The 26,149-nt window shown below is 39.2% G+C and overlaps 1 protein-coding gene across 1 annotated transcript in view; it reads right to left on the bottom strand.

The window, feature by feature from the left end:
- Positions 1 to 26,149, bottom strand: part of KCNB2 (potassium voltage-gated channel subfamily B member 2) — a 418,770-nt gene that overhangs the window by 363,505 nt on the left and 29,116 nt on the right. The window contains exon 2 of the mRNA XM_025394582.1: positions 24,542 to 25,213. Coding sequence (XP_025250367.1) covers positions 24,542 to 25,120 — 579 coding nt within the window. The 5' untranslated portion in view covers positions 25,121 to 25,213. The remainder of the gene's footprint in view (positions 1 to 24,541; positions 25,214 to 26,149) is intronic.

Raw genomic sequence — 26,149 nt, 5'->3', positions numbered from 1 at the left:
TTTGGTTTGTTTGTTTGTTTTTTGATATTCTATTGCTGCAACTGTTGAAATCTAAATTACGAAAGATAGCATTTTTTCCCTCATAATTTAAAAAAATGGGTATCTAGGACAATGTACCCATAAACCCCAGTTTTAAGATGAAAGACACGAAACGTAAATATTCTAGATGATTTTTCATTGAATAAATAAATGTACTCATTCCATATAGTTTTACCATTTAATGGGATTCAGTCTCTCTCCAGAATTATTACAATAGTCTCCAGGTTCACCTTCTCCCCCTGTGAAAGTCTATGTAAAATGTAGGAGCTGGGGAGAGCCTGGTGCCATGTGAGTCAGGTCACTGCTGCTCAGAACTCGCGCAGGCTTCCCATGATCTTTCAGGGAAAAAAGGCAAAAGCCCTGCTAAGAGGCTTCATGGCCCTACGGGTTCTAGACTTCTTTGATGTCTCTGAGCTGAGGCCCTACTACGCTTCCCCAGGATCACTCCACTGCTCCTTGCAGTAGACCAGGGCTTCTCAACAGTGGCACGACTGACATTTTGGACTAGATACTTTTTGGTCCTAGCGGGCTGTCCTGTGCACTGTGGGAGGTTCAGCAGCCCTGGCCTCCTAGCACCCTCTCCCCCAGAGTTGAAAATTGAAGTCTCCTGGCATTGCCAATGTGCCTGAAGGACAGAATCTCCCCAGGTGGAAAACATTCAGATGTTGGCTCAAGAGCAAATATTTTTCAGTGAAGCTTTCCCTGGGAAACCTATTTGAAATGAAACTACTGGCCCCAGGCACTTCCTGACTGCATTTCTTGCTTTATTTTACCCCATAGTATTGACCTCTTTTTAATATGTTATACACGCATTCGTTTATTTTGTGCATTACCTATCTCCTCCCTCAAGAATGAAAACTCTGTGGTGGCGGTGAGTTTTGTCTGTGTGTTCTGTTCAAGGCTGGAACTCCCCGGGATCTAGAACTGCACCAGGTACTCAGTAAATATTTGTTCAATAAATGGATGATCATCCCGAAGAGCTGACCATAAACACCTCCTCTTAGTAGGAGGAGCCTATTAAGAAAAGAATCCAGTGACAGAAGGCCCATGTGCCCTGCCTGAAAAGTACACATTATATAGAATTTTGTTCTTTTAATTGATGTTTTCCTGTTTGCTTTAGCACTAAAAATCACTCTGTCTGTATCCTCCCCCACCAGCTATAATAGGCACTTGTGTTATGAATTTTTTATATGCCAGTCTTCCCAGTTTTCTCTTTATTTTGCTACCCATATTTTCCTTTCACCTATCTATCTATCTGTCTATCTAGTCTGTCTTTTTATCTAGCTTATCTTGTCTATCTCTCTATCCACAATCCATTCAGTCATTTATTATCCTGTCATGTTATACATATCTGTACTGCTTTAAATAATTTGGGGAATTAAGACCTGGTAATAAATGAACTACCAGCCCCAAGGCACTCCCTAACCTTGTTCTTAATCAAGAAGATAATTTACCAAATGCTAATCTAATTCTGACATCTGAAATTTTGATTATGAGAAAATTTTTATTTAAATTTATATATCAGAAACACTGTACCACTTCAAGCTTAAATTCAGAAAATGTGGTTCCTTGTGAAAAACTAGTAATTAAAAACTGTTTTTTAAATAAATAATGGCATTCGAATTACTCCCTAGTTGTTATAGCATTTTTGAATAAATTCAAGACTTCTTGCAGTTCAGCATGGACAGATTTTATAGACGAGATTATATTTACATTGAATCCAATTCTTCCTGAGCCAAATAATTATTTGCAATCAGACATATTACTGTTAATGCATCACAATCACAGGGCTTTAGATCAATGATCTGTGTTCAATTTCATACCCTACTAACAGATACTTGCATAAGAAATAAGAACCAATCGGCCCTACCAGAAAGTGCAAAGTGATAGTCTGATCACTTCCCTCTTTCAAAGCAAAGGCACTGTTTGTGAACAAGAATAAAACTATTTATAGCTGCTCAATTTCCAGGCAGTTATATTATTTTCAGTGATTAACATGACAGCTACCATCAGAATGGAATATTTAAATACATATGCTATAATGTAAGCAAACTTTGGAATGATCAGTTCATTCTTTTTTTATTTTCATTTTTTTCTATTAACAGAAGGCATTTAAAAAAAAGCCTCTTTAAGATTTAAATTTTGATTTGTATTTCATGATCCATTTATCTAAAATATCATGTTTATGACAATTTGGACAAGTCAATAAACATTAACTACCTTTTAAGGGTTTAGTTCTAAAATCAGGTAAAAATAGTTTATTGCCTATAAGCAGATGTTGGCCTTCACAAACTAATAAGATTACTCAAATTGCAACAGAACAATAATAAATATTTATGGGAAAAAAATCCCTCTTTGTGATGGTTCAGAATAAATTAGTTTGAGTAATAATGGTAACATAATGCATGCTAGCTGTGTGTGTGTAGCAGGGATTCAGCTAACTAGATCATTTAATCCTCACAATCACTGTGTTCAGTACATACTAGTGTCCCTTCACTATTCAGCTGAGAATCTGAGGCTTAGCGAGGTCACCAACATGGTTAAATGGCACAGTGAGCCTCCATTCCAAGTTTGTCTTACCCCAGAGCCTGTCCCCCTCACCTGTGTGCGCACCTACCTAGCTGCTTCCTACCAGCAGCTGACACCTATAAGGCCAAAGCTCATCTACCTATGCCCTTCTGTGTGGATGGAGACTCTCAGGTGGGCCTCAAACCAGGGCAGTACATGGCCCTCCCTGGCCCTTCGGCCTGATTCCTACCACCGACAGTTTCCCTAAAATACCATGCATGCATCGGACACCTTCCTTTCTTTCCTTTTGCCTTTGTTTACACTTTCTTCCTCTACTCTAACCATTTTTCTATTCCTGCTACTTGATTTTTCTATTCCTCTTATTCACAAAGCTTTCTCTATCTGATAAAATTTGCATAATTAGATCCCTCCTCTGAAATTCTAAATACTATACCAAATAAAAGTTTACTCAAGTCTATGCTAGTATAAAGAACATTTTCTGTTCATTTTATATTGATCAATTTCATCTCCTATAAAATCTTATGATTTCTTCAAAGATGGCTTTTCCTCCAATCAGTGCACAAATAATTAACAGCAGTACTGAAAATAACATGACAGTTTATTTTTTTCTGTTTTTGCTGCAGAATTTTGAAAGAATTAAATTATAATACAATCTACTAAAAGCTCAAAAACAGTTATCATGTCGAAGTTTAAACAAGTGAAAACAATTTTACTCTTAGCAAATATCTCATTAAAATTCTTAGAAGATGTATATAAGGCTTAAAGGTTTCTAATGCACAAAATAACCCTTCAAACAATAATTTTATGAATTATTAAATTGAAACATGTCAGAATTTAAAAGGGACTGACTAAGACTCTTTCTAAATTAGAGAATCCCATCAGTAAGGTCTGAAATGCCAGAATAATATTTGAATTAAACATTCTTTATTATCAAGTAGCATGCTGATAAAAAGCATTTTTGAGAGAAAAAGGAATGCCTAGAAAAACAAGGAAGATGGCTGAATAGGAACAGCTTCAGCCTCCAGCTCCCAGCCTGAGCGACAAAGAAGATGGGTGATTTCTGCATTTCCAACTGAGGTACTGAGTTCATTTTACTGGGGCATGTCGGACAGTGGGGACAGGACAGTGGGTGCAGCCCAATGAGCGAGAGCCAAAGCAGGGAGAGGCATCACCTCACCCGGGAAGTGCAAGGGGGAAGGGAATTCCCTTTCCTAGCCAAGGGAAACCATGACACACAACACCTGGAAAATCGGGTCACTCCCACCCTAATACTGTGCTTTACCAAGGGTCTTAGCAAACAGCACACCAGGAGATTATATCCTGCACCTGGCTCGGAGGGTCCCATGCCCATGGAGCCTCCCTCATTGCCAGCACAGCAGTCTGAGATCTAACTGCAAGGCAGCAGCAAGGCTGGGGGAGGGGCATCCGCAATTGCTCAGGCTTACTTAGGTAAACAAAGTAGCCCAGAAGCTCGAACTGGGTGGAGGCCACCGAAGCTCAAGGAGGCCTGACTGCCTCTGTAGACTCCACCTCTGGGGACAAGCCATAGCCAAACAAAAGGCAGCAGAAACCTCTGCAGATGTAAATGTCACTGTCTGACAGCTTTGAAGAGAATAGTGGTCTTCCCAGCATGGAGTTTGAGATCTGAGAACGGACAGATTGTCTGCTCAAGTGGGTCCCTGACCCCCGAGTAGCCTAACTGGGAGACATCCCCCACTAAGGGCAGACTGATACATCACACCTCACATGGCCGGTTACACCTCTGAGATGAAGCTTCCAGAGGAACGATCAGACAGCAACATTTGCTGTTCAGCAATATTCACTCTTCTGCAGCTTCTGCTGCTGATACCCAGTCAAACAGGGTCTGGAGTGGACCTCGAGCAAACTCCAACAGACCTGCAGCTGAGGGTCCTGACTGTTAGAAGGAAAAATAGCAACCAGAAAGGTCATCCACACCAAAACCCCATCTGTACGTCACCATCATCAAAGACCAAAGGTAGATAAAACCACAAAGATGGGAAAAAAGCAGTACAGAAAAGCTGGAAATTCTAAAAATCAGAGCGCCTCTCCCCCTCCAAAGGAACGCAGTTCCTCACCAGCAATGGAACAAAGCCAGACAGAGAATGACTTTGACGAGTTGAGAGAAGAAGATTTCAGACAATCAAACTTCTTCGAGCTAAAGGAGGAATTACGAATGCAGCGCAAAGAAATTAAAAACCTTGAAAAAAGATTTGACGAATGTTTAACTAGAATAACAAATGCAGAGAAGTCCATAAACGAACTGATAGAGATGAAAACCATGACACGAGCACTACATAACAAATGCACAAGCTTCAGTAACTGACTTGATCAACTGGAAGAAAGGGTATCAGTGATTGAAGATCAAATGAATGAAATGAAGTGAGAAGAGAAGTTTAGAGAAAAAACAGTAAAAAGAAATGAACAAAGCCTCCAAGAAATATGGAACTACGTGAAAAGAACAAATCTATGTCTTATTGGTGTACCTGAAAGTGATGGGGAAAATGGAACCAAGTTGGAAAACATTCTGTAGGATATCATCCAGGAGAACTTCCCCAACCTAGCAAGACAGGCCAACATTCAAATCCAGGAAATACAGAGAACACCATAAAGATACTCCTCGAGAAGAGCAACTCCAAGACACATAATTGTCAGATTCACCAAAGTTGAAATGAAGGAAAAAATGTTAAGGCAGCCAGAGAGAAAGGTCGGGTTCCCACAAAGGGAAGCCCATCAGACTAACAGTGGATCTCTCGGCAGAAACTCTCCAAGCCAGAAGAGAGTGGGGGCCAATATTCAACATTCTTAAATAAAAGAATTTTCAACCCAGAATTTCATATCCAGCCAAACTAAGTTTCATCAGTGAAGGATAAATAAAATCCTTTACAGATAAGCAAATGCTGAGCGATTTTGTCACCACCAGGCCTGCCCTACAAGAGCTCCTGAAGGAAGCACTAAACATGGAAAGGAACAACCGGTATCAGCCATTGCAAAAACACGCCAAAATCTAAAGATCATCGATGCTAGGAAGAAACTGCATCAACTAACGAGCAAAATAACCAGCTAACATCATAATGACAGGATCAAGTTCACACATAACAATATTAACCTTAAATGTAAATGGGTTAACTGCTCCAATTAAAAGACACAGGCTGGCAAATTGGATAGTCAAGACCCATCAATTTGCTGTATCCGGGAGACCCATCTCATGTGCAGAGACACACATAGGCTCAAAATAAAGGGTTGGAGGAAGATCTACCAAGCAAATGGAAAACAATAAAAGGCAGGGGTTGCAATCCTAGTCTCTGATAAGACATACTTTAAACCATCAAAGATCAAAAGAGACAAAAAAGGCCATTACATAATGGTAAAGGGATCAATTCAACAGGAAGAGCTAACTATCCTAAATATATATGCACCCAATACAGGAGCACCTAGATTCATAAAGCAAGTCCTTAGAGACCTACAAAGAGACTTAGACTCCCATACAATAATAATGGGAGACTTCAACACCCCACTGTCAACATTAGACAGATCAACAAGACAGAAAGTTAACAAGGACATCCAGGAATTGAACTCAACTCTGCACCAAGCAGACCTAATAGACATCTACAGAACTCTCCATCCCAAATCAACAGAATATACATTCTTCCCAGCACCACAACACACTTATTCCAAAGTTGACCACATAGTTGGAAGTAAAGCACTCCTCAGCAAATGTAAAAAAAACAGAAATTATAACAAACTGTCTCTCAGACCACAGTGCAATCAAACTAGAACTCAGGATTAAGAAACTCAATCGAAACCACTCAACTACATGGAAACTGAACCACCTGCTCCTGAATGACCACTGGGTACATAATGAAATGAACGCAGAAATAAAGATGTTCTTTGAAACCAATGAGAACAAAGATACAACATACCAGAATCTCTGGGACACATTTAAAGCAGTGTGTAGCGGGAAATTTATAGCACTAAATGCCCACAAGAGAAAGCTGGAGAGATCTAAAATTGACACCGTAACATCACAATTAAAAGAACTAGAGATGCAAGAGCAAACACATTCAAAACCTAGCAGAAGGCAAGAAATAACTAAGATCAGAGCAGAACTGAAGGTGATAGAGACACAAAAATCCCGTCAAAAATCAATGAATCCAGGAGCTGGTTTTTTGAAAAGATCAACAAAATTGATAAACCGCTAGCAAGACTAATAAAAAAGAAAAGACAGAAGAATCAAATCGACGCAATAAAAAATGATAAAGGGGATATCACCACTGATCCCACAGAAATACAAGCTACCATCAGAGAATACTATAAACACCTCTATGCAAATAAACTAGAAAATCTAGAAGAAATGGATAAATTCCTGGACACATACACTCTCCCAAGACTAAACCAGGAAGAAATTGAATCCCTGAAGAGACCAATAACAGGCTCTGAAACTGAGGCAATAATTAACAGCATACCAACCAAAAAAAAGTCCAGGACCAAACGGATTCACAGCTGAATTCTACCAGAGGTACAAGGAGGAGGTGGTACCATTCTTTCTGAAACTATTCCAATCAATAGAAAAAGAGGGAATCCTCCATAACTCATTTTATGAGGCCAACATCATCCTGATACCAAAGCCTGGCAGAAACACAACAAAAAAAGAGAATTTTAGACCAATATCCCTGATGAACATCGATGCAAAAATCCTCAATAAAATACTGGCAAACCGAATCCAGCAGCACATCAAAAAGCTTATCCACCATGATCAAGTGGGCTTCATCCCTGGGATGCAAGGCTGGTTCAACATATGCAAATCAATAAACATAATCCAGCATATAAACAGAACCAAAGACAAAAACCACATGATTATCTCAATAGATGAAGAAAAGCCCTTTGAGAAAATTCAACAGCCCTTCATGCTAAAAACGCTCAATAAATTCGGTATTGATGGAACACCTCTCAAAATAATAAGAGCTATTTATGACAAACTCACAGCCAATATCATACTGAATGCGCAATAACTGGGGCATTCCCTTTGAAAACTGGCACAAGACAGGGATGCCCTCTCTCATCACTCCTATTTAACATAGTGTTGGAAGTTCTGGCCAGGGCAATCAGGCAGGAGAAAGAAATAAAGGATATTCTATTAGGAAAAGAGGAAGTCAAATTGTCCCTGTTTGCAGACGACATGATTGTATATTTAGAAAAACCCATCATCTCAGCCCAAAATCTCCTTAAGCTGATAAGCAACTTCAGAAAAGTCTCAGGACACAAAATCAATGTACAAAAGTCACCAGCATTCTTATACAACAATAACAGATGAACAGAGAGCCAAATCGCGGTGAACTCCCATTCACAATTGCTTCAAATAGGATAAAATACTTAGGAATCCAGCTTACAAGGGAAGTGAAGGACCTCTTCAAGGAGAACTACAAACCACTGCCCAATGAAATAAAAGAGGACACAAACAAATGGAAGAACATTCCATGCTCACAGACAGGAAGAATCAATATCGTGAAAATGGCCATACTGCCCAAGGTAATTTATAGATTCAATGCCATCCCCATTAAGCTACCAATGACTTTCTTCACAGAATTGGAAAAAACTTCTTTAAAGTTCATATGGAACCAAAAAAGAGCCCGCATTGCCAAGACAGTCCTAAGCCAAAAGAACAAAGCTGGAGGCATCACGCTACCTGACTTCAAACTATACTACAAGGCTACAGTAACCAAAACAGCATGGTACTGGTACTAACACAGAGACATAGACCAATGGAACAGAACAGAGCCCTCAGAAATAATACCACACATCTACAACCATCTGATCTTTGACAAACCTGAGAAAAACAAGAAATGGGGAAAGGATTCCCTATTTAATAACTGGTGCTGGGAAAACTGGCTAACCATAAGTAGAAAGCTGAAACTGGATCCCTTCCTTACATCTTATATAAAATTAATTCAAAATGGATTAGAGACTTAAATGTTAGACCTAAAACTATAAAAACCCTTGAAGAAAACCTAGGCAATACCATTCAGGACATAGGCATGGGCAAGGACTTCATGTCTAAAACACTAAAAGCAATGGCAACAAAAACCAAAAATGACAAATGGGACCTAATTAAACTGAAGAGCTTCTGCACAGCAAAAGAAACTACCATCAGAGTGAACAGGCAACCTACAGAATGGGAGAAAATTTTTGCAATCTACTCATCTGACAAAGGGCTAATATCCAGAACCCACAAGGAACTCAAACCAATTAACAAGAAAAAACCAACAAACAACCCCAGCAAAAAGTGGGTAAAGGATATGAACAGACATTTCTCAAAAGAAGACATTTATGCAGCCAACAGACACATGAAAAAATGCTCAGCATCACTAGCCGTCAGAGAAATGCAAATCAAAACCACAATGAGATACCATCTCACGCCAGTTAGAATGGCAATCATTAAACAGTCAGGAAACAACAGGTGCTGGAGAGGATGTGGAGAAATAGGAACACTTTTACACTGTTGGTGGGATTGTAAACTAGTTCAACCATTGTGGAAGACAGTATGGTGATTCCTCAAGGATCTAGAACTAGAAATACCATTTGACCCAGTCGTCCCATTACTGGGTATATACCCAAAGGATTATAAATCATGCTGCTATAAAGACACATGCACAAATATGTTTATTGCAGCAATATTCACAATAGCAAAGACTTGGAACCAACCCAAATGTCCATCAATGCCAGACTGGATTAAGAAAATGTGGCACATATACACCATGGAATACTACACAGCCATAAAAAAGGATGAGTTCATGTCCTTTGTAGGGACATGGATACAGCTGGAAACCATCACTCTCAGCAAACTATCACAAGAACAGAAAACCAAACACCGCATGTTCTCACTCATAGGTGGGAATTGAACAGTGAGAACACTTGGAAACAGGAAGGGGAACATCACACACTGGGGCCTGTTGGGGGTGGAGGGAATGGGGAGGGATAGCATTAGGAGATAAACCTAATGTAAATCACGAGTTATTGGGTGCAGCACACCAACATGACACATGTATACATATGTAACAAACCTGCATGTTGTGCAGATGTACCCTGGAACTTAAAGAATAATAAAAAAGAAAAAAAAAAAGAAAAAGGAATACCTAATATTTATATAAATCCTGAACTTAAGAGTTCCCAGAAATTTTTTTTTTTTTTTTTTTGGATTACAATGAAAGTCAGTTCCCCAAGCTGATACCATTATTATTCTTTTACCTTTTGTAGTAAAAATAAAGATTCTTGATTTCCTCTTTTCACATTACACCATTAAGAATTAATTTTTCCAAAGCTGGGCATGGTGGCTTATGCCTGTAATACCAGCGCTTTGGGAAGCCTACATGGGAGGCTTGCTTGAGGCTGTTTGAGACCAGGTGGCAACATTACAAGACCTCGTCTCTACAAAAAAAATTATTTTAAAAAGTTAGTTGGGTGTGGTGGTGCTCATCTATAGTCCCAGCTACTCAGGAGGCTGAGGCAGGAGAATTGCTTGAGCCCAGGGGTTTGAGGTTACGGCAAGCTCTGATGGCATCACTGCACTGTAGCCTGAGCAAAAGAGCAAGATCTTGTCTCTAAAATCGTACAAGTTTTAAAAAGAACTTATTTGTTTCAGACTATCTTCAAATGCTCACAAAAAGACATTATTTCGGAGATCTATCTTGTTTCAAACTCTGGACTTATCCACACTTGTGACTTCTCCTGAGTACTAGGATAGCTCTGAGAGACAGCTCCCTGGGTGGCCTTGTACCGACACAGACTCCTCCCTTTCTTGCCTATAGCTCTCTAGAATAACTATAGAATGTGCTGGAAGTGCAACGTCTGAAACAGGGACTGGCCAGAACAGAACAGCTAGGGCTCTATTCCAGTCTCGTGTAGAAACGGGATGCCTTTCAAAGCTTTAGTTTCTTAAAGCCCAGAACAGGATGTCTTCTGTTGTCCCTCAGCTGCAGTGCAAGTAGGGCACATGCAGACAAGATTCCATCTGCCCTGGGCAGCTTTCCTGAGCCTTGGGGGATGAAGCTTGCCCTGACTTCCGGGTTTCTGTTGTCCCTTGCTCCCTATCTGTAAGTAATAAATCTGCTTCATGTAACTTATATGTGGGGGTGTTCTGTCTCATTTGACTCAGACGATTTGGTAACCAGTGCACTTGAACCTGCTTCACAAACCCCACTTGGGGCCCAGGTCCTGTAAAGGGTGGATGGTTGAACCTAAATAAGTGATCTATCCATCTGCCATCAGTGGTAGAAGGGCTGCCTCTCCCCTGGGGGTCAGATCAAGCTCTCCTCCACACAAAGGCTACATTTTACCTGTGACAATAGTTCCCAGAGCCTACAGTTCAGATAACCAAATGAGCAACCCTTGCAAAGCAAAGCAAAGCATCTGCAAACCTGCCTGTCAGCAGCACCTGATTCCTTTCTTTGCATAAACCCTGTGGCATACAGAGCAGCCTACACTGCTATTTTAGATGGAGAGTTTATACAATGTAAAAATGTAAAACCCACATCTGTGGTTCCCAGCCAATATCGAAAACGCACAACCATTTAAAATCAGGAAGACATTCGGCTTTCTTAAACTGTTGAAAACAAACCCAGCATTACTCAGGTCTACTCGCTAGAATCAGATACCCAACCTCTATCTATGCTATTTAGTCTTCACAGAGAAACAGGAATACTGTGAAACATTTAGTTTTGCTGTTATTCCTGCCCTTCTGTGCCGTTCGGAGGCACAGTCAGTGTTCTTTATGTGTCAGGAGCTATGCTAGGTATCAGTAATTGAAGATAAGAAACATGGTTGGATTCTTCAAATGCTGCAACCTAGCTGAGCAGTTGAACACAGCACAGTCAAAATCATGAGATTACAAAGATGAAGAGAGAACTAGGGGAAAACAGGTGAGAGAGAGAATCAGACAGACCTCACAGGAGCGTGACATATGAGCTGAGATAGAAAGAAGGACAGAGAAGGAAGTAGTGGTGGCCATAGGGGTGTGACTGTGCCAGGTGCATGCAGGTGTGGCTGCAGCTGGTATATGAGGCACATTTGTGCAAACTAGAAAAAAATGATGTCCCTTCTGGATGGATATAGCCATGTGGAAACACTCTGTTGAGTTCAGTGAACAACCTGTCTAGGAATGGTTGGTAGTCTGCAACACCTGGGGCACTGTGTTTGAGAAGTGGTAAGGCATGTGGTAATATAAGAGGGTTGTGAGGCATCTTAAATGCATTGCTAAGGAGTTTGGACTAGACTGCAGGCAGTGGGGAATCATTGCAGTTTTTAATTCAGGAGTGGCCCACAAGAAAGACATATCTTAATTCTGTTGGCTAAATGGAGAATGGATTAGGATTGAGGGGGGAGGCCAGGAATGAAATGAAAATGTCCAGTTCATGACTTACAACAATAGTCCAAGCATGAGATGATCGAAGTCTAGATCACAGCAGTGCATCCAGTGGTCCTAACTCAGTAGGAAAAGAATAGGATAAGTAAAGATAAAAGAGTTTGCAATAGGGACAAAGTGTAGATTTAGTGGGAAATGGAAGAGGGCTCCATGATTGCAAATAGTATTCAAGATCCCAAAGACAGACTAGTTTTATCCATATGCTAACAGAGTTCAAAATGTGAAACATCTAGGGTGGAATTTATGATTCACTTTTGTCCTGTGGGATAGCAAGTGGGTAGGGTATAAGATGATTTTAAGTGATAAACCAAAGCCTTCAGTGAATATCAAGAAGTGATGAGAATACTGGAGAATGATGGGAAAGGAATGAAACATACAACTAGTAATACAACTGTGGGAAAGCCAGGCTGTGGCTAGATTGGGTATGAATATCAAATATGGCATTAGTGTGGGACACTCGACACACATTTGATATTTCTGGGTTTCAACTCTCTAATCTCTGTAACACAATTAATGATGTGTTCTCATAGGATTGATATAAAGTAGTGGTTGGCAAACTATGGCCTGTGGGCTAAATTCACCTGCTGTCAAGCTGTATAGGAATCCAGCTACTTCCATTGGTTTCCATAGTGCCCATGGTTGCTTTCTCACCACAACAGCAGAGCTGAATAGTTGCAACAGAAACCTTATGGCCCACAGAGCAGAAAACAGTGACTCTGTGACCCTTTACAGAAAAAGTTGTAGAGTCAACACCAAAAATCACCAAGCTCAGTGTATGGCACATAGCAGACACTCAATATAAATATAAATTTCTCCCCTCCTGCTGTTTTGAGAAAGTCGTATTAATCACTGAGGGGACGTGAGAAAGTACTTTTCACTTCATGACCCTGGCCTGCAGGGAACAAGTTCCTTTTCTTCCCCAGGTTGGGAAGGAAGCAGTATTGTTAGAAAAGAACTGGTCTCAGAATAAGAAGATATAGTAAGGGTTGCAAGAACATTCTGATGATACTAGGAAGTTGTATCCATACCTCACAGAGGACTTTGAAAACAGAAGCTAATACAGCCTTGTGAAAAGCATCTGTTACTGTATTAGGTATCAATTAACAGTCTCTTTCCCCAGAGTTAAATTTCTGCTCAAAACAGAAGGCTCTGGGGATAGTGACGCTATTATGAGAAAGCGGAAAGTAAAACCAGCTTAACTTGCACAGCCCGAGTTCATGGATTAAGGGAGGGCAGACGGTGGGTGAAGAAGCAGCTTCTCTCAAAGGGAGAGGAAAATTATTATGTAGATGCAGATTTTAAAGAGTTGATGAGAGAAAATTCTACCTTGTCTCAGCCTCCAATGCTTTAGGATAAAGAAAAACACACATCTCCTTTATAGGTTAAAATCCAAACGAAATTCATTTGGAGGGTGAGCTAGCTTCTTCCATTCAGACTCTTACAATATTCAATTTTGTGAAAATTTAAGTAGACATCAACTCATGAAAAGATTTACAACCAGATGAAAAAGAAATGTGAAGTCTGATTGGAGCCAAAGAAATTCAATAGAAAATCAATAGCTGTTCAGTAAAGTATAACCCAAACAGTCCTAGGTGAGGAAGGCTCTCAAGGGCCTCAGTGCGGCTCTGAGCAGAGCAGGCAGTGGGACAGGAGCTAAGAAGCAGGTATGTAGAAATTAACAGAACCTCCTCAGGCAGAGATAAAATAATGGCTGAAGGAAGAAAGGCATTTCCTTATTTGGGCCGTGTTGCAATGAAAATGACTAGATATTTTCCAAATTCCCATTGGTGGCAATATGGTGCCTTAGAGAACCTCTTCTGCACAGAAAATACACCATGAGGCCACGCCACCACAGCCAGGTCAGATAAACAGCAAAGGCCTGTCATCTGATCTTCAGGCTCACTTATTTTTAAATGTATGCATCAAAGTGCAACAGGGGAGAAAAGCTCATCAAAGCACTTTGGGAGGCCGAGACGGGCGGATCACGAGGTCAGGAGATCGAGACCATCCTGGCTAACACAGTGAAACCCCGTCTCTACTAAAAAATACAAAAAAAATAGCCGGGCGAGGTGGCGGGCGCCTGTAGTCCCAGCTACTCGGGAGGCTGAGGCAGGAGAATGGCGTAAACCTGGGAGGCGGAGCTTGCAGTGAGCTGAGATCCGGCCACTGCACTCCAGCCTGGGCGACAGTGCGAGACTCCCTCTCAAAAAAAAAAAAAAAAGCTTTGGCATTTGCCAAATAACCAAGACGGGTAAACAAAGAATCCAAAACAGTTTTTTTCAATTATAATATTTATTTCTTTAAGCTCATAAATACACTTGATATATTGTTAAAATCTGCCTATCAAAATGGTTTACTGCCTTAAAGTTTCCTCAGGCTAATCTGTATATAAAACTATTTTTGAAAGGTGTATGTGACTAGCACTTGGTAAATTCCATGTAATTTAAAATATTTATAATGGCTCATAAGCTAGAGTCTGAAAAATAAAGACCAGGACTTAAAGCAGATTTTTTTTTGCTTTGAATTTTAATATTACTCATAATGCAATAACTTTACTTATATAACACAATAATTTTCACACCTGCAGAAGAATATTTCTTCTTTTAAGAAATATAATAAAGCGTGTCAGCTTTTTTATATAGCAAATATGAATGGCAAATTCATGTTATCCTAGACTCTGGCCTACTATTTCATATTTTCACTGCATACATAGTTCATTCCATCTGTAGTATGGCAAATTATCACCTTTCAGAAAATAAGATTACCTACTAATGTTTTTCTGCCTGTAAGCTAAAACATGCTCTGAAACAGAACAGGTTGCTCACCTCAAGGATATTATGTAGGGTCTCTGCTAGTTTCCCAAAGTGAAAGAAAATTGCCATTGTATTAATGAAATGCATCTAATTTATCACAGCATGAATCTGTTGTTGTTCTTCATAGTGTCATTGATTTATTTTTTAATTCAACCAAATCCTGAATAAAACTACATGCTCTGACATGAATGCACAAGTTAGATAGTCCTACATAAAATGTTGCCAGAAACAAATGCAATTCTAAGATTCAAACTAAAATCTGAGTGTTTTACAAAATCTATATTTGAAGAATCCATTTGGTTGAGAACTTAGATGACATCAGATAGGACAACTGCCCTTCAATATTCCAATTTGAGCTCTAGATAGTATATTGATTAAAGCTAACACGATGACTCGAAGGCCAGGATTCTTCCTCTCCTGTGCAAATATCCTGAGGTTGGCTGCAGTGACAGATGCTGCAACCAAGCAAACTCATCTGGAGCTGCACCGGGTTGACTTGGCTGTCCTTGGCGCTGCTGTGGCATAGGCTTGAAGTAGCCATTTAAAGTGGCATTCAACACTTGTGGTTGCATCATGAGTGACTCAATGAGAGAGAAGTTAAAGCATGAAATCTAGGGTGTCAATGACCTCTAGCGTCCTGAAACAAAATCTTGGGACACTAATAAAAATATTTCTTCCTTCTATTCTTGGACCTTTAGAGCACTTCCTATGAATTTTCATGCCCTATCAGGTTATCACAAAAGTTTGTATTCTGAATGGGCTGACTGTCTTATGTGGATGACAAAGTTGCATCTACTCTAAATTGCCAAATACATGCTGAAGTTCATTGCTTTTTCTGCAGGTGGGTTCTTTATAATAGAACATACTCTAATGGAGAGGTGGTAGTATGTAAGAGTAACATCTTTCTCTCTCTCTCTCTCTCTCTCACACACACACACACACACACACACACACACACACACGGGCACATACAATAGACTTTGTCTGGGTACCACTCACTGAGGGCTGCTGCTACAGCTTCAGCCACCCTAGACACAGAAACTTGACGACAAACATCAGTTGGGTTCAGGTACCCGTCCTTAGTAATATCCAGAGGAATTCCTTTACTTAAAACTTTCTAAAGACATTAAAGGAAATGATTTAAGTGTAAAAATACACTCATTTTATGCATTAGTTAAGGAGTTAACTTAAACCTAGATATATACACAGCCTATAAATAAATACTATATAGGTGGAAAGTCTGGTATAATTCTGATGTTAGTTCCTAGTATCTCCTGGAAAAACTTTAGAGAGATGAAAGCAAATGTCTTCCTCTTCTATTTTTCTATTTCCTGCCTCTGTGCCAGTTACTACATGTCTCTGTTCCTCATTCATCCATAAGTAGCTGTTTTATTCTAGGTTCATTATGTTTGTGTTAAGCCTGACATAGCAATTGCAGAGAAGTCTCAGTCTCTTCAAGTCCTTCAACGTTCTGCTTATAAACTCTAAAGTGATCATCAACTACAGTCCAGGAGACACTGGGAAAGGAGGTTAAGAACTGGATGTTGCTGATAGATACAGTAAGTGCAGCTTGCCTCCAATGCCCACATACTATGTGGAACAGCTTGCTGGTGTGGCATGGGGTCATCTTTCTCTGTCCTCCTGCAGAGGGAGGAAGGATTTTAATGACCAAACAGGCAGTTAATGGGCAAAAATAATTCCCAAGCTTACTGCTATCTTAAAAAGCTTCTACCACCTCTTAGAATACCCAGATAGAATATTTTTAATAAGGGATGTGTCCTGAGAGCTTTATAAATCTCTACTATGCCACATAATCTCCCTTATAAATATAGTAACATTTAACGAGAGCTAGTGCAAATAACAATGGGGAGAAAGAAACAAATTGAGTAGAGTGGACAGCGTTGGGTGACCAGCTAAGCTCGTTCCCTCTCAAAGTCACTAGCTCCTACACACCAAGCTCACGTTATACATAATGCAGATTTATGCCTCAGGGCATTACAGATTACCAAATGCCATGGAACTCTGGGGTTATTCTCAAATAGAATCAAACCACCAATGCTAACTCAATGCTCAAAACAAAAATAACTATTGTAATCTATGGTTATTTCATGAATTGTATTTTAGCAGCTGTTTTGTTTTTTCCTTTAGAACCATGTTTTGATCACAATTTTTCTTCAAATCAACTTTGTTAATTATGATAAAGGAAAACACTTTCCTTTATCCAAATGATCAATTCAAATGGGTATACAGACAGAGTCTCTAAGTTAGGAATGGCTCTTACTTGGGGTCAGTTAAAATGTCAGGTAGCGCCAGGAAGGCAAGTTTTAAAAATTATGAACATATTTTGTTTATGAATTTCAAACTCTAAAAAATTATAAGATTGTCATTTGTTAATTAAATAATTTGAAACATTTTGTGGAAAACAAAGCATTCTCTAGAGTTACTGTGATGATTTAAAATACGTTTCTTCTAGTTCTGTTTTTTGCTCTGAATTATTTTAAATTTTATTTGAATAATTAGTGTATGTATTTCTCGTGGACTGCCTTTTTTGTGGAACAAACTGGAAATGTAGAGGAATTAAAATTAATAAAGTGCCCAAAGCTGTTTAGTTTTCATGATTCAATTTATGCAATATTTAGCATTCAATAAAATATTTAATATTTTATATGTGATATGTAATATTCAATAAAACTGACTGATTCAACACTCCTTAACAAATAATCCTATAGGATCTCTGGGAAGAGAATATTTTGTTTTATGTTATATGCCAAATATTTCTATAAAATATAAAAGTGGCTAAGAAAAAGGAAAATATCGGTGACATTCAATATAGCATCTTCTCATGTTTAGTCCCAGTATAACTAACTGCTGTATCTATACCATACCACAATCACAATGCTAATCAATAGTATGACTATTAGTATATCAATATATACTATATATATCAATGTATCAATCCTTATAAGATTCTCTGCAACATGCTGGGGTGGGGATGGGGGGAAGCTAAATTATTGTAACAATATAAATAAACATGGATAAGACAATAACCAACCATCTCCTTGAGGAATCAAAGCAATTTCGTGTACTTATCAGATGGACTTTCAGATTGAGGTTCCACTAGAGAACATAAATGCTTAAAAGTAAACAATACAGGGTGGCTACCTAAAGTCAAGGTATATGCCCCATGGGAAATTTCTTATAAACTCTTAGCATTTGGAAAGTATTTGTTTTTCTTCTTCCTTTTAATGATAGATAAAGCTCAGATAAGAAGACTTAATCAAAAACAGTATTCAAATCCTTCTAGAGTATTCCAAAGTGGACAGTGTTAAATATTGCAACCTTCCTTCATAATACTTACGCTTACCTAAAAGAGTAGATCATTTATTTTACAAACTTCCTCACTTGAAATAAAGAAAACAAACTTGCTAATAATCAAAGCAGTGTATATAAATTTTCAGAGCCAGAATATTTAAATACTGCTGATGTACTCTATTTTGTGATAACACTAAGTAATATAGAAAGAACTCATTTTTTAACACTGAAAATGATAATTACTGTATTTATTGAGGTTTAAAAAATAAAGCTTGAAAAGAATCTGATGTCTTTTAATGTTAATGAAAACTAATGAGTTTTCTAAAGAGATGGAAAAACTGCTTGGATATTAAGACTAGACCTCTTCAGATGCAACCAAGAAGCAAAGAGGAATCAAAAAGTGCATGATTCTTGGGTAATTTACTTTTTCAAAAATATTCACTTGCAAGGTGATGACTTAGTTCATTGTGCAAACTGGGACACTTTGAAGAGTAAAAAGAAATGCTATTAATAATTAGACATGGACAAAAGGCATTAGCCAAGACTATCTCCATAAAAGCAGAACATATGGCACCCTAGGTTACAATGGGATGTGGGGGTGTGAGCTTTTTATGACTTCTTCTTCTTCTTTTCTTGCCCTTCTCTGCCATGACCAAACGTGGCCAACTGAACAGTGGTGAGTTTTCAGGGCAGCCTTTCCGGGAAAGCAGAGAAGCATGGATCTAGAAATGGGATCACTACAGCTAAAAAACATAATATTTGAGACATTTAAACCAAAACCCAATGGTGTTTTCTATCTTATCTGTTTTATTTTCTTATGCCTAATTTCTTTCAGGTTTATGACCTGTTAGTCTTCATGGATGATACACTTTACAAAAGGGAAAAGCAAATCTTCAAGCTAAACCTCTGCAGATTGGCCAAGTTCTTTTAAACTCTATCATCTGTTAACATCTCTGAACTCTCATGCTATGTTATTGGAAGAACACAAACAGCTTAATCTGTACAGATGGGATGCAGAGAGGAAAGGGGAAGAAAGGAAAATGGTAAACCACCAATAAAGAAACAGTGTGACTGGCATAATAATTAGCCCACTGCAGATGAGAATGAGAGTACTGCTCAGTACAAAGAGGTGCCTCAATGCAGAGGAGAGCACCGCACGGTACACAGAGGGGCCTCAATGTAGATGGGTTTCTGTGTTGTTCACACTGCATCACTTCATGGTTTTGGCTCATTTTTGGTTTTAAAGCCTATTGTTATATTTTCTTACCACTAAGATGGTCATCAGAAAACTAAACAAAGTGTTACACAGCCCAAGTTGTTCACTTGGCTGGATCTACTTACAAGCATAACATGTGTAAGTTCTGTTCTTGAACTGAAAGATAATCATTTATGATTCTGTTCCAATGCCTTCCTTCATTTTTCATTCAAAGCATTAGAATAACTGATCCGTACACTATAAATAGAATGAGAATGTTATGTATTCTTTCTCCCTTGATAAGTACACAGTAGTTTTTGTTTTATTTTGATTTATTTTCTTTTTACTATTTCTGTGGCTTGAAAGGCCTACACTCTAATTTAGTTGGAATAGGGAGATAGTTCTCAAGGAGTTATCAACAGGGCAACCAAACAGGTACCAGTATCTAAGAAACTCATAATTTGGACTCCTGGCTCTGCAGAGAGCTGAATTTCCAAGCACAGACTGCCCATCTGCCACCACCAGCTCCCGACTTGATCCAAGGATGGCTATGGTCTCCTGGCCCTTCAGGTGCCGTGCTGCACCGTGCCAACAACAATGGACCTGTGGATGTATGCAGGGAATAAGATGCAGGCAAGAAACACGGTCATCTCCTTCCCTCCGTTCCACGCATTTTCAGGGAGAGAAAACTGGTGCTAGTGAGGAGGAATAAAAAAACTTACATAGTACCATCATTTGTGGCCCTCTGAACTCCATTTTTCAGTTTAACTTAATTTTTCTCTGTAGGGGGCTATTGATGAAAAAAGTGGAGAAATATTTCTCTAGTCAATCATTCCCCACTTTTCTTAAACTAAAATAAAGCCAGTTCCTGAGGGGCACAAGACATGTATGCGTGTGTGTGTGTGTGTGTGAGAGAGAGAGAGAGAGAGTGAGTGAGTGAGAGAGAGAGGAGGAGGGGGAAGAGCAGTGGGGGAAAGGGAGGGAGGAAGTGGTGGCTATGCATAAATGAGGAAACTTAGGAGTGGAAAGCAGGTCCTAAACAATGCCCCCACTTGACCTGTATGCTGCCCCGAAAAAGCTGCTGTGTGCTCTCACTGTTTGGTTCAGACGAATAGAAAAGTGTTTCCGCAGATTTTGCCTCCTGCTGTTCTTATCCAATAAGGGCTGCTTACGTTCTAGCTTCCTGACCTGACACCTGAGATCAGCCTGTTGTCTGGCACTGCCCAGCACACACATCCACTTATGCTCTTAGAGGGAGTCTTCCCTCAGAGGACTCAGCCATGAGCCCAGATTCCTGGATTTGCCGGAAACCCAGATGATTTCCTTTGTTCTTGACCTTCTTAAGACATCCAAAGTGAGGGCCCTGTGTGGTACTGATGAGTCTAGTTTCTTTCAGATCTCAGGTGGGCTGTGCTACTTCCTGATTGTTGTTTCATCCCAAAGGCTGAGAATATTGCCTGCCACAAGACCCATTTCTCAAACATGCTTTTAAACACCTTTTAGACTGACGTCACTATAAGCAATATTTACAGGGAAATAGCTACTGCAGTTTACTTGGGAAGAAGCCAAAGAAAAGAGAGAAAAATGTTTCCAGTCCAGAGACTGACTAAATTGCCATGACCTGGAAGAGGTACAGGATCAAGTTGAATTCCAATTTTTGCCCAAGAAGCTGGCAGCAAGTTGAGCCCTTTTCTTCCCCTTGCACGATCCTATGAAAGGCACACTAAAGTCAGCAATTCCTGTCATAGTAACCCAGGGAGTAGTTCCAGTCATGCCCTGGGCCCATTCAGCTGAGCCACACATTCACAAACCACCCCAAATTAAACTGTGTACATTATTTCTGTATGAGGGCATGTACAGTCACCAACATACACTGACAAGAGTCAAAAAAGACAGAGTCCATCATACAGATATAAACCTGTGTCCCATTACCAAGTCACACCGTATCCCAGAGAACTAAGAAATGGGTATTTCTATTCTCCCTGTCATTATGTTTTGAATAGCATGATTATATTTCCCGGTTTTATATATGTGTGCAAAAATGTTAATTTGTTAAATGTAATATTTCAGATATACCACATTGTTAAACCCCGTTTTGGCTTTTTTTCAGGTATTAATACACCAGAACATCCAAGTAAGAGAAGTGGCTCCTTATGTGACACCAGGGAACATGTTCCAAATGAGTTGACTTGTTATTGTCAGAGAAATACCCAAAGACAAAAAAATAGTAGGTCAATTGACCTTGTAATAATTTTTTATATCATAGGGGATGCATATAGCATGGGCTGAACAATTATTGCTTAACTGATTACTGAGTATTTATTTCATATCAAAGAATAGATATTTTAGCCTGTTATGTAACACCTGATAGAGAGGGTCAAATTTTTCCTTCCATACTAGGGATTTGGCAAATAATCTTATAGTTTTTATACTTTCTTCATTACAGGAATCTATTAAGTTATACAAAAACTGAAAGAGAAAAACACACAAATATTTTCAATGATATGAAATCCCAGTTAAAGAGAAGAGTATATTTTAAGGACATTTGTAAATTCTGGAAAGAATGGAGTGTCTAAGTACCTACTTTCATGTGTGTGGCACACATAGAGCATATGTTCAACTAAATTATCATACTGAATAAGCAAAAAACTGGAAAGGCAAGGTCCACAGATATTCTGCTTTAAAGCTATCTTACCTCCTAAGCAAGTGAGGACGAACACGAAGGTTCCCAGCATTCCTACACAAGGGCTTCACAACATAGGAAAGAGCCTGATGTACCCACACAATAAAGTAAATAGTGAGGGCTAGAATATCACCCTAGTGTAGCTGTAATATTACTACTTTTTCTTAAGTTGTGAAAATACTATCCACACATACCTGCATTACCACTCCCCTCACCAAGAATTACTCCAGAAAGAAAAAAAAAAAAACAAGTTATAGGACTCCAGAAGAGGACAGGAAAAGGTAGTGGTTTATATAAGACATTACACAGAGCCATTTTTAAAAGGCTCTAAACCTCAGACAAACGAACAATAATTTCACTAAACTACTAGGTAATCAAATGTAAATAATTTCCATAATATTTCACTATTCAAACAGAGAGGAAAATGTAGACATATAAACAAACATAAATCCTGTATGGAAATTTAGTAAAGAATCAACTTATAGTGAAGACTGACTTAGCTTGATTAACAATGTGGAAACAAATTTACCATTTATAACTGCATAAAATTTTCTAAAACCAATGTCTTTGGCTGCTGGGTAGAGTTTGTAGGTAGATTTCTTGTCTATTCATACAGACACAATTTGAAGCAAATTTAAATAATATGTTGGATGCATATGTAAAGGTCTATTGTAAAAAGCCGTGGTCATAGTTACCTTCTTAGAGATTAAGAAACGGCGATTTCTTCTAAAATTTACAGATTAAATGAACTACCTTGTGTAGGAAATCAGGTTATTGACCTTATTCTATCTTGTGAGAAATTCTTTGGGAAAATATACATATATCTTAAATTTTTTCTGTAACAGTACTTAATTTTAGATATAGGTTAATAATGTCATTATGAACAAATAAACTACAGTAACCTTTCAAATTGTCTTTGACTTAATTGCTTTATTTTTATATAGTTGGCTAACTTTCTCTGGAACTTTTGATGGAACAATGATTTATTCCTTAGTTGCCTAAAGGCTTGAAAGAACTCATTTAACACCCACAATACTCACTTAACTCCAGAATCTGTCTCATTCATTTTCAAAATTCACTCCATATTTTTAGTAGTAACTCAAGTATGTACCTAAACACTTGATATTGGAAAGAGCAGTAGCCTTTCTCAATCAAAACCCACAAATGTGGCACATTTATTTTTTTCTTACAAGTTAAGTGAAAGGAAACAACTTATCCAAAACTACAAAAAAACCTAAAGTCTTCCATTTGCCACAAAATAAGCATTTCTTTGTTATAGACAACAGATATCATTTTATTTCACTTAGGTGCATGTCCTGGCTGGAAAGTAAAATGCCTTTAGAAGTCAACCAGAAAGAAAATCAAACAAAAAGCAGTTTTACGATCATCTGCATTAGCTGATTATTTACATTATTTATGTGCTATAGATTATCATGTAGAATCTTAATTTCCAGTCAAAAATCTCATATGGTCTATTACAAATTCTGAAATCATTACCATTTACAAGGGAGAATATATTAGAAAAAACAGTAAATAATCAAAAGAATCCATGTGATGACACACTCTTCCCTTCTCCATTCCGTACTCCATTTTCATCCATTATGCACAAAATGTCAATACTATACTCCTGCAGCTAAAGATGGCTTTTTGAATTTTTACTTATCATTCATACTGCAATACAGAACTAAATATATGGAGTGGAAATTGGTTTGGGCTAACCTTGAAAGCTCTAGATAAAATTAGACAAACAGAATCACACAGTTGAATTACACACTGGAATTAGTGACAAAAAATTTACTATGAGATTTGGATATATGCAGTCACAATGGGAAAATATGAATTTGCCTTCATTTTAAGCAAATACTTTATGAACTCAGACATGGTAATACCTCAATTGTAAAAAAAAAAAAAAAAAAAAAATTCAACAACAGTCAGAAACATGCACTGTTAAAGGAGGCCTCACAAGGTGGGTACGTGGATGCATTCTGGACATTGACTCATTTTTTACACAGCTTAGTAAAACAGTCCCTTCCTCATGTGTGTGGTGCCTGCCCTCTGAGCTACCTGGGGCCATGCTCTCGTCTCTTTCCTTGAACCTCTACAGAGCCAGGCTAAGAGGTACCTCCTCTCCTTCCAGTGACAGTACCTTACCTTTGTTTAAGATGGAGATCAGGCCCTCATCTTCCACAAGACTCAGTGCCTGCTGAGTCTGAGCTAGTGCTTTCTCCTCAACCTCCAAGTCACCAACATGATACAGCGCCAGGAAAACGAGGACTCTCTTTCATCCTCTGTTGCCCATGCCCCTTTCTACAGACAATAATTATTATTTATGAAAGGGTAATGCCACTTTATGACGTTAACCAGAATGAATTACTATATTGGACTAAATAAGATTTTGGAAAGGAGTTGTTCACTGTCTGTGTAGCCATGCTTTGTTCTGTGTTACTAAAACAGTAAAAAAAGTTATACTCTCTTGCATGTAGGTAGCATCTTTTCTGACCATACACAGGCAAGCAATACCATGGGTTTCATACCTTTGCAGCCACTGATGAGTTAGGTTTCTCCAGCAAGTCCCACAGTTTCTTCCTTTTATCAGGGCAGCAGGTATTATCAAACTCTTCTCCTTCTCGCTCTCGCATAGTCTCTGCCTCTCGCCTCAGTTCTTCGTTCATTTGTTCTTTTTTTTGATGATATCTGGCCTGGCAGCAGGACTCTAAGTAGATCTCATCAATCCCCCAGTAATCAAGTTCTTGGCCAAAAGAAAGTGCACACATTTCTTCCATCATATGGAGTTTCCCTGTCCGGTAGAAATTTAAAATGGAAGTGAAGGCTCCTGGATGCCGATCAAAGAAATACTCGTTCTCGTTCAGATTATAGTCATCGCACACTTCCAGGAGGCTCTCGTGTGTGTTGCAGTCTCGAAGCTTCCCCAGGCGCGTCCTGGGCAGCCTGTCCAGCGTTCTCCACAGGACTTCGTGGTTGAGGCCCCCCACGTTGATTTTAACTCTCCTGGAGCATGTTTTGCTCCGGATAATGTCCACAGGCTCTGGAGGAAGAGAAAGTGTCGACCTTGAAGTCTTCCTGTTTAAGCCCGGGGGAGCCTTTTCTGCCATTTTGAACTGGACAAAGCTGCAGAGCCAGGATCCTTAAAAAATGAGGTCAACTGAAGCAATATCCTTCTGGGGCAGGCATTTCCACTGACAAAGCTGGAAGAAAGCAACAATCACTTGGTAACTTGCATTTTCCTAGAGTATTTCCTGTTCTATGGGATCATTCTGTTGTTACAACCAGAAGGTACAATATTAATGACTGAATACAACCAGAAGGTACAATATTAACGACTAGATAGTTTTGGAGATACACATCTTTCCTTTAGGATATAGGAAAGGGGGGAAAAGACAACACAATGTACTACACAGAAGAGGCTGTGTATTCAATGATATATACCTATAGGCGGGCAACTCCCAAACATGTCATGAGAGACCTCTTTTTCAAGCTGCAGACTAAAATATCCATGTGCTTGATCAACTCTTTTTTTTGAGACAGGGTCTCTCTCTGTGACCCAGGCTGGAGTGCAGTGGCACCATCACAGCTCATTGCAGCCTTGATCTCCTGGACTCAGATGATCCTCCCACCTCAGCCTCCCAGGTACCTGGGAAATACCACCACACCTGGCTAATTCTTGTATTTTTTGTAGAGACGGGGTTTCTCCATGTTGCCCAGGCTGGTCTTGAACTCCAGGGTGCAAGCAATCCACCTGCCTCAGTGTTCCAAAGTACTAGGATTACAGGGTGAGCCACTGCACCTTGCCCTGATGAACTCCTTCTAGATAAACCACAGACATCTTAAGCTAAACTGACCAAGGTGCCAATCTCCCCAACCAGTTCCTGATCATTCTCCATCTCAGATTTATGGCCTTCCCCATCCCATACCCAGTCACCCTCACTAAAACCCTGTGAAGTCCTGATCCGTCCGTCCACATCCAAATAAGCACCAAGTCTTACCAATTATACCTCCTAACCATTGCTTAATGCCTCCAACACTGTTACGAAGGTTCCCATTACCACAATGCTGGTTCGAATCCTCAGCATCACTTGCCTAGACTTCTTTTCCTTTCTTTTTTTTTTTTTTAAACAGTCTCA

Source organism: Theropithecus gelada, chromosome 8, assembly GCF_003255815.1.
Source record: "Theropithecus gelada isolate Dixy chromosome 8, Tgel_1.0, whole genome shotgun sequence".
Classification (NCBI taxonomy): domain Eukaryota; kingdom Metazoa; phylum Chordata; class Mammalia; order Primates; family Cercopithecidae; genus Theropithecus; species Theropithecus gelada.
This window is presented reverse-complemented; position numbering and strand designations above follow the sequence as displayed.